At 51.2% G+C, this 9,603-nt stretch overlaps 1 protein-coding gene across 1 annotated transcript in view; it reads left to right on the top strand.

Moving 5' to 3' along the window:
* Positions 1–7,484: 7,484 nt before the first annotated feature.
* LOC106632087 (protein TsetseEP-like) overlaps positions 7,485–9,603 on the top strand; it is a 3,346-nt gene continuing 1,227 nt past the window's right edge. The window contains exons 1-2 of the mRNA XM_031065232.1: positions 7,485–7,542; positions 9,089–9,599. Coding sequence (XP_030921092.1) covers positions 9,111–9,599 — 489 coding nt within the window. The 5' untranslated portion in view covers positions 7,485–7,542; positions 9,089–9,110. The remainder of the gene's footprint in view (positions 7,543–9,088; positions 9,600–9,603) is intronic.

The following is a 9,603-nucleotide window of genomic DNA, read 5'->3' as shown; positions in this document are numbered from 1 at the left end:
CACCTGGAAAAGGTGGTCGGGCATTGGAAGGCTTTTCCCAGGTGGGAATTCCTGGAGCAGGTCTGATTTTCCATCTCCCGAGTTTTCAACCCAACGCCTCGGATCGCGCATTGAAAATTCACCTTTTGTTTTTGTTTTTTTTTCTCCCTTCTGTCTCCTTTTGTTCCGCTGCCAGAGTTTCTATTTTCGGAGCAGGGAGGGAGCTCTGCATTCCTGGCGCCTCACCCTCCAAATCCGCGTTCCTGACTTATTGAAGGCGGGGTGGAGAACCCCCGAGGTGCCACCGCGCTCCTCCTCCCGGCGCTTTTTGGGACCTCCCTCCTCCAACCCCTGCCTGCTCTCACTCCTTTCCTCCACCTTCGCCTGGTGGGGTGAAAAGGGCGGAATTCCAAAATCCCTGAAAAGAATTCCAAGATTGTAGAGTCCAAGCTCGATCCCCACCTGGCCACCCAGAACTCCAGGAATTCCTTGGACGCTTCCAGGGGTGGCCACTCCAACCCTCCCTGAGCCCTTTCCAAAGCCTTTTCCCTTTTCCAGGAGGAATTTTCCCAAATTTCCCGCCCTGGCACAGCTCGAGGCCGTTCCCTCTTGTCCTGCCCCATTCCCTGGGATCAGATCCCAAATTCCCCCTGGATCCCCCTTTTCTCCAGGCTGAGCCCTCCCCTAGATCCCTCAGGATTTTCCAGATCCTTCTCCAGCTGCTCCAGCCCCTCCATGTTCCTTTTCCACCAGGGGACAGAGGACCGAGTGTCACCCGAGTGTCACCCGAGTGTCCCCAACCACCAGAGCGCAGCATTGGCCTGCGCAGGCGGCTCCTGGAAAATCCCTTGGGATCCTCCCCTCTTTTTCTCTCTGTGTCTCCAGGAAAAGTTTTAATTTCGGGTTTGGCTCAGCCCAGCCCCTTCTCGCCGCTGGATCTGGGAGGCCGTGAAGTGGATCCAGGCTGGGAATGTTGGGAATTTTGGGAATGTTGGGGCCCCCAGAGCCCCTCCAGGATCTGCAGGGGCTCCGGGGAAGCTGGAGAGGGACTTTTCCTCGGGAACTGCAGGAATGGGGTCAGGGGGGACAGAGGGGGAATTTGGGTGGGATTTTGGGTTGGAGTTGTTCCCTGTGAGGGCCTGGCCCAGGGAATTCCATGGATTTCCCAGCCCTGGACGTATCCAAGGCCAGGCTGGGCAGGGCTTGGAGCAACCTGGGATCATGGAAGGTGTCCCTGCCCCTGGGTTGGAACTGGATGAGACCTAAGGTCCCTTCCCACCCAAACCATTCCAGGGTTCCAAACCATTCCAAACATCCAAACCATTCCAAACCATTCCAGGGTTCCAAACCATTCCAAACCATTCCAAAACCATTCCACGGTTCCAAACCATTCCACTGTTCTAAACCCTTCCACCATTCCAAACCATTCCAAACCATTCCAGGGTTCCAAACCATTCCAAACCATTCCATGATTCCAAACCATTCCAAACCATTTGAGGGTTCCAAACCATTCCGAAACTATTCCAAAACAATTCCAAACCATTCCACCATTCCAAAACCATTTCACGATTCCAAATGATTCCAAAACCATTACATCATTCCAAACCATTCTGCCACTCCAAAACCATTCCAAAACCATTCCACTATTCCAAACCATTCCAAACCATTCCAAACAATTCCATGGTTCCAAACCATTCCAAACCATTCCAGGCACAGGGAAGGGAGGGAAGGGCAGGGGCCAAAGGGAACGTGAGGGGACGAGCAGGGACCATGCTCAGAGTAATTAATTAATTTAATTAATTTGTAATTAAAGAGCTGCACAAGAGCTGCAGACAAGAAAACTTCTCTCGTTATGAGTAAATTCCCAGTTTGGGCGATTTAACAGCACTCAGGGCAAAATGAGAATGAAACTCCTCAGCTGGGTCCCTCTTGCTTCACCATAAAAGGGTGAAATAAAGGGTGAATAAATTATTACTTAATTAACTCTTGGTTTCTCTAATTAGGAGCTCTTTGTTCTGGGGAGGTTAAGCCTGGCTTTAGGGTCAGAATAACCCGGGTGACTTCTCAAAGCTCAGCTTTTTTGGGGTTTCAGCACCAATTTTTCTTGCCTCAGCGCCTCCATCCATCGGCTCCATCCCTGTGCGGGGATTCCACGGGGAATCAAACCCTGGGATTTGGGATTGGCCTCGCGCAGGTGCTGGGATGGAGCAAATGGCAAGCCCAGGGTTGTAATTTTAATTATTTTAGTGATTAACTCAGCCCAGCTCATGGAACCCATGGAAAGGACGAAATCCAAGATAAATCCTTTTGGCTTTTTTGGCTCAAAGACCAATAATCGCCTTTCCCAGTGGCACCAGGAGCACCACAGAGCTGATATTCCAGAAAAAATAAAAAAAACAAAAGGGATTTTATCTTTTCCAAGAGGTCGGGGAGGCTGAAACCCAGCTCTGCATCCCAATTCTCCCTTGGGTGACCCTAAGGCTTCTCAGCTTTCCAGCAGGTCCTGGAAAAAGCTGGGAAAGGCTGAACCCCAGCGAGTTCACCCCCAGTGAGCTCCGGAGGGGGAATGAAGCAATCGGGAATTGGGTTCTTTGATGGGGTGGCTGCTGGAGGAGTTGTGGGGTTTCAGTGAGGCAATCAGAGCCCTGCGGGGGAAATTAGGGATTAATTTAGGCTGGGAATTAGCAGGAGGTTTTCAGGGAGCAGAGAAGAAATTAGGGATTAATTTAGGCTGGGAATTAGCAGGAGGTTTTCAAGGAGCAGAGAAGAAATTAGGGATTAATTTAGGCTGGGAATTAGCAGGAGGTTTTCAGGGAGCAGCCCAGGAGGACTCAGGAACAGGCTGGGAAATCCAAAAACGGGACTCAAAACAAGAACCAAGCTTTGGGCTGGAGTTTGGGGGGGATTTATGGGGAGGTTTTACAGGAGAGTCCCAGACTTGGAAACTCAGCTGGGAAACTCAGAGTTTTATAGGAATTGTCTGGATCCTGGGAAGATCAGGAATCACTGAATTATGGAATAGTTTGGGTTTGGAAGGGATCTTAAACATCATTTCATTCCAGCCTCTGCCTTGGGACACCTTCTGCTGTCCCTGGTGGCTCCAGGCTGGAATTGGGCCCTTCCAGGGATGGGAAATCCATGGAATTCCCTGGGACCCTCACAGGGAACAATTCCTCCCCAGAATCCCACCCAAATTCCCCCTGACCACATTCCCTGTGTCCTGTCCCTGCGGTTCCTGAGGAAAAGTCCCTCTCCAGCTTCCCTGCAGATCCTGGAGTTCTCCACAGGCTCAACATTCCCAACCTGTCAAAAAAAAACCAAAAAAAAAAAAAACAGCCAGGAAAAGACCGTGGATGCTCCAGATCCAGTCCTTGGGTCCTGCAGCACTTGGGGGTGTCCAGGTTTTTTGGGACCTTAAATCCCACCCTGCGCCACGGGCAGGGACAATTCCCACCCTGCCAGCCTGGCCTTGGACACTTCCAGGTCCAGGGAAGCCACAAAAGGTCCCTGGAGTTTGGGGCAGGAGCTGCTCCAGGCTCCAGACCGATACCGGGAGATGTTGCAGGTGTTAATTAAGCCATCCAGCAGGCGCTAATTAAGCCTTTGTTTGATGAGTTCACGGCCATGTCCAGCCCGGAGCTGGACACAACAACGGGATGGGAGGAGCCGAACCCTCCGGGAGCGCCGGGCCAGGCTGGGCCGGTTCGGCGGCTCCTGAGTCACGGCTGAAATCCGGCAGGGCAAAAGTTCCCGAGGATCCTCCCCTCCGTGCACAAAGGTCCTGAATCCTGGGGGAAAAATATCAGGGAGAACCCATGAAATCATGAGAGAAGGATCCTCGCTTCCCAAAAAAAAAAAATCTGAACAAAAGCCCCCAAATCCTGCGTGGCAAAAATCAGGGGGTCTGTGGAGTCTTGAGGGAGAGCTCCTCACTTCCCAAAAACTCTGATGCTTTCCCCAAATCCTGGGTGGAAAAAAGGTGAGGGAGCATCCTTAGGGTCCTGAGGGAGGGGTCCTCACTTCCCCAAAAAAATCTGATCCCTGCATAAAACCCCCAAAATTCTGGGTGGCAAAAAGCCAGGGATCATCTATGAGGAGCCCAAGCCCAGATTCTCTGCAGGGCTCTCCATTTCCAAAAAATCCGATCCCTGCACAAAAACCCCAAAATTCTGGGTGGCAAAAAGGTCAGGGAGCCTCCAAAGAGTCCTGAGGGAGGGGTCCTCACTTCCCAAAAATATCTGATCCTTCCCCCAAATCCTGGATGGAAAAAAAGGTCAAGGATCATCCACGGAGTCCTGACTGAGGGGTTCTCACTTCCCCAAAAAAATCTGGGAATTGCATGAAAATCCCCAAATCTGAGGTGGCAAAAAGGGTCAAGGCAGCATCCATGGGATCCTCACTTCCCAAAATTTGGATCCATTTTTTTGGCAGAGTGAAGGGAAGGAGCTCCGGGACCCTTGGGGACACCGAGACGCCTCTGGGACATCGCTGATGGAGCCTCCAGCTCCCGTTTGGATCTCCTGGAATAACTCCTGGGAATCACCTGGGAGGTCCCTGATAAATTCGGGATCTGTTGGGTCTGGGGCAGCAAATCCCACCGGGGAATGCCGGGCTGGGAATTTCCTTCCCCGCGGTGTCGCGATCCCCGGAATTTGTGGAATATTTGGGATGGACCGGGAGCCTCACGTTCCCTCCATTCCCTCACGTTTCTCCCATCGTTTTCCCAAAGGTTTGGCTAAAAATAGATTTTTGTGCAATTCCCGGGGCTGGGAAAAGCAATTCCATCTCTCCTCAGGGAAAAGCATTCCCTCCCTTTCCAGGGGCTGACTCCGGAGCCTCTTTGGGCAATATCCACGAATTTTGTGCTGAGGTTGCTGCCCGGTGACCTCCACAGCATTTCCAGACTGGATCCAAACCAGTTTGAGGTCAGGCCACATCTCCTGATCTCCAGACAGGGTTTAGGATTGGGTTTAGGATTAGGTTTGGGTTTAGGTTTGGGTTTAGGTCTCTCCCTCCCAGCCATGGGAAGTGTTTGACTTTAATCCCTGGGTGTTGCACGTTCTGGGTTTAAATTTGGCACTGAATTTTTCCAGAAATCTTTTATTTGTTGCTTAAATAAAAATGCCCTGAGCAGGTGGAGGTGTCCGGTCCCTCGCTGGGCTCTGAGGGATGGACAGCACCGGCCTGAGGAGGAGAATTCCCTCGGGAATATTGCACAAAAATTCGGGTGGAAGGTTGGAGGTGGTGAAATTCCCTGTCCGCTCTCAAACTCGGCTGCTCCGGCAAAAACCAGGATCGGGGAATGATGAAATCGTGGGATAATAGAATCAGGGAATCATGGAGTGCCAGAGGATCATAAAATCATGGAGTTAGGGAATCGTGGAATCAGAATTCCAATTATCATGGAATAATAGAATCAGAGAATCATGGAACCATAAAGTCACAAAATTATGGAATTAGAGGATCACAGAATCACAAAATCATGGAATAACAGAGTCAGAGGATCATAAAATCATGGAGTTAGGGAATTGTGGAATCAGAGAATCGTGGAATAATAGAATCAGAGAATTAAGGGATCAGAAGATCATGGAGTCATAAAGTCACAAAATGATGGAATTAGAGGATCACAAAATCATGGAATAATAGAGTCAGAGGATCAGAAAATCATGGAGTTAGGGAATTGTGGAATCAGAGAATCATGGAATAAGAGAATCAGAGAATCACGGAATAACAGAAGCATAAAATCATGGAATAATAAAATCAGAGAATCCGAGAAAATCAGAGGATCATGGAATGGTTTGTGTTGGGAAGGACCTTCAGGATCATCCCATTCCAAGCCCCTGCCACGACCAGGGATAATTCCAACTGTCCCAGGTCCCTCCGAGCCCCATCCAACCTTTCCTCGGACACCTCCAGGAACGGGGCAGTGCCGAACCCCAAGGTTTTGAGGACTCTGATCTCCTTCCCTGCATCTCCCCGCGGGAAGGGCACAATTCCAGGAGCTTATCTCGGTTCCGAGCCCTGCCAGCCACCGGGCTGCCTCGAAAGCAGCCAGGCAGGTCTGGGAAGCGCCCTAATTCCAGCCTGGAATCGGCACCAGCGGAGCACCAGCAAGGCCTGAGTCAGGCTTTGGGCTTGGGCTGGGGTATCCCCCAAGCTGGAGACTAAAACCGAGCTTATCCCAGTGGGAACAGCAAGGCAGGACCCAGGGGGAAACGGGAATTGTATGGATGGGAGAAAATTCCGGAATTTTCCAGCCTTGTGCTGCCGAAGGGTTGTTGAGGGAGGAAGTTGCAGCCGCTTCCAGGTGTTGCCCAGGAATTCCGGGAGGTGACGCGGGACCAGCTCAGCCTGTTGGAAGTGATCGTGTCGGGATCTTGATCCGATAAAAGCTCCGGAAAAGCCACGGGGATGAGCCCGGGATGACCAAAGGTGACGAAATTCCCATCTGGGTGGGACACGGCGTCTCCAGGAGCTGTGTCCCAATGTATCCCGGAGATTTGGGGGCTTGGGATTGGATTTCAGAGGGTTTTCCCGTTCCATAAATGTCTGGTTTTCATTCCACCTGGGCTGATCCTCAGGGAACGCGCTGCACACACAGAGCTCCCATTATTTCACATCTAGGCTGAAACAGCTTTTTAAATTCCCTTCTGGAATTCCGTGGGGCCCGTTCCCGAAATTCCACTTGGATGGGGAAAATCTTGGATATTGTTAAAAAAAAATGCTGGAGATGACCTCAGCTCCCTGCTCCATCACATTTGGATGGGTGGGAGCTGCATCTCAGTGGAAAATGAGATTTATCCAGGGAATTCCAGGATCACTGAGGATGGAAAAGCCCTCCAAGATCATCGAGCCCATCTTTAGATGTATCAACCCCTTTCCAGGAATTCCTCGGACACCTCCAGGGGTGGCAACTCCAAACCTCTCTAGGAACCCCTGACCACCCTCTCCAGGAGGAAATTCCTGGAATTTCCAGGAAATCAATCCTGGTGATTCCAAACAGATATGAAAGTTGAGGGAAATCCGTGAAGTTCTTCCCAAGGAAAACTCAGGAGAGGTTTAGCTGTGGGATGACCTCTGGATGGGTTGAGGAGGGAATTCCCAATAAATCCCAGAAATTTCAGATATTGGGGGTGTTTTAGCTATGGAATGACCCCCGGATGGGTTGAGGTGGGAATTCCCAATAAATCCCAGGAATTTCAGACATCGGGGGGTGTTTTAGCTATGGAATGACCCCTGGATGGGTTGAGGTGGCACCAAACCCCACCAAGCCCCCAAACCTCAACGGGGTCCCCCACAACTCCACGATCCCAAGGCTCTGACCTTTGTCCAGGGAGAAATCCCACGGTTCAGCGGGATTAGTCAGGGGAACGGACTCAGAACCCTCTCTGGAAAGTGCCTACGTGTAAAACCCGGCCGGGCAAGGTTCTTGTGAAAGAATGAGCTCATCAGCCAGGAGGACTCATTCCCAGAAGGCAGGGCTTCCAAACCCTATAAAAGATCCCAAATCTCCCCTCTCCAGCATCCACTCTCCGCTCCCGTTGCTCCCTCGGCATCAGCTGGGTGAGTCCTGGAATCCCGAGGTTCCTCAGGGAGGTTTGGGATTGAGAATATCGAGATTTTTGGGGAGGTTCGGGATTGAGATAATCGAGACTTTTGGGGAGGTTTGGGATTGAGAATATCGAGATTTTGGGGAGGTTTGGGATTGAGATAATCGAGATTTTTGGGGAGGTTTGGGATTGAGAATATCGAGATTTTTGGGGGATATTTGGGACTGAGAGTCCTGGGATTTTTGGGGAGGTTTGGGTTTCAGAATGCAGAATTTTGGAGGGGATATTTGGGATTGAGAATCCCGATATTTTTGGAGTATGTTTGGGATTGAGGATTGTGATTTTGGGGGGGATATTTGGGGTTCTGCCTTTCAGGAAAGGTTGGATTTGGTGCCTTGGGATACACGGAGGGTTCCTGGAAAGGAGGGAATTTGTGGGCGTTGGGGCGGGCTGGAAACGGTACTGGAAGGCAAATTAAGACCGAGCCTAAATCGGAGGGTAATTAAGCCCTAAATTAGACCCTTCCTGAGGCACGGATCAGAGGGAATTCCGTTGGTTCAAGGGCGAATCTCCTCCCTCCAGGCAAGGACACCAAATCCTCTCCTGCCAAATTGATTTTCCTGTGATTTTATAACCAAAATATTTTTTAAACTTCCGTTTCACCCAGGAATTCCTTGGAAAGAGGCAAATTTGGGAGCAAGAGGGCGCTGCAGGGAGACAAGGAGTGAAAATATTCCCCAAGCGCCGCCTCATCTGTGTCAGGAACAAGATCTTAATTAATTAATTAATTAATCGAGGTCTTATCAGATGTAAAAAAATATATATATAAATAAATAAAAGGGAGGAGAGGAGGGGATTGGCTGTGAGAGGAGCTGGGAACCCCCCGGGAAAGGGAGGAGGAATTTCCCCTCTCTCTGCCTTGGGGAGTTCAAATCCCTTTTGGAATTCTCACCTTTCACTCCTCGGATTTTGAAAAGCGGCAGCGCAGGAATTCCCGAGGTCCGTGCGAGCCTTCAGCGGCCGCAAAATTGTCCCCAAATTCTCTCCGAATTGTCCCCGAATTGTCCACGAGGAGAAACCGGCGCTGCCCGCTCTGACTGGGGAGGGGACGGCGGTGACAATCCCGGACCTCGGGGACGCTTTATCCCAGGGAATTCCCTTCCCAGGACCCTTCCAGGGTCACCCAAACCCTCGGCATTGTCACCGCAGCCGGGTGAGGCCGGAGCGAGAGGAGGAGCTCTCTCCTGGGAATTTAACCCTCAGCTCGCCGGAGCCTCCAGGAGAAACCTCCCCCGGCGTTCCAAATTCCAGGGAAAAGCTGAAAATCGAGTGGGAAAAAGCAGGAATTATTTCGGGTTTACCAGTACAAAACACTCCCTTGGCCCCACATTTATATTTTTCTTTTTTTCTGGCACGACAAACGTGTAATGTTTGGTTTTAGCCTCGGGAAGCCAAGGGCAGAGGAGGAAAAGTCGGCTTTTTAAAATTTTAACACGTTTTTCAGAATTGTGTCACCCTCGTCCCGGTAACAGAAGAAATTCCCACTTTTTTTTTTCCAGGTGATCCCGTTTTCCCGCAGAGATGTCTCTGAACCAGATGCAAATCAAACAGGAGCTGCAGCTCCCCCCCGGTTTGGGTAAAACCACCCCAAAACAGAGCCCGGAGCATCCCCAGATCCCGGTGCCCGAGCCGCTCCCGGCAGCGGCGAAATTCCCGGAAAAGGCGATCCCAGAACCGGGAAAAGGGGAAACTGCGGGGGCTGCGGGGCCCCAGGAGCAGCAAACTCAAATCCCTGCGGCATTCCCGCACCCCGAACCTGCTCCGCGCCTGGAAGAGAAATCCTGCCAGGAACCGACGCTGGAGAAGCAGGAGGTCAAGGAGATCCCGGTTCCCGTTCCCGTTCCCTGCGCCCAGGAGAAGCAGCAGCGCCAGGAAATCCCGGTGTCCATCCCAGAAAAACAGGAATGCAAGGAAATCCCGGTGTCCCTCCCTGACCCTGTCCCGTGTTCCCAGGAGAAGCAGAAATGCAAGGAAATCCCGGTGTCAATCCCAGAAAAGCAGGAAAAGCAGGAAT

This window comes from Geospiza fortis, unplaced genomic scaffold, assembly GCF_000277835.1.
Source record: "Geospiza fortis unplaced genomic scaffold, GeoFor_1.0 scaffold489, whole genome shotgun sequence".
NCBI classification, from domain to species: Eukaryota; Metazoa; Chordata; class Aves; order Passeriformes; family Thraupidae; genus Geospiza; species Geospiza fortis.
The sequence above is the reverse complement of the archived record's forward strand: the minus strand, read 5'-3'. Positions and strand labels throughout refer to the sequence as shown.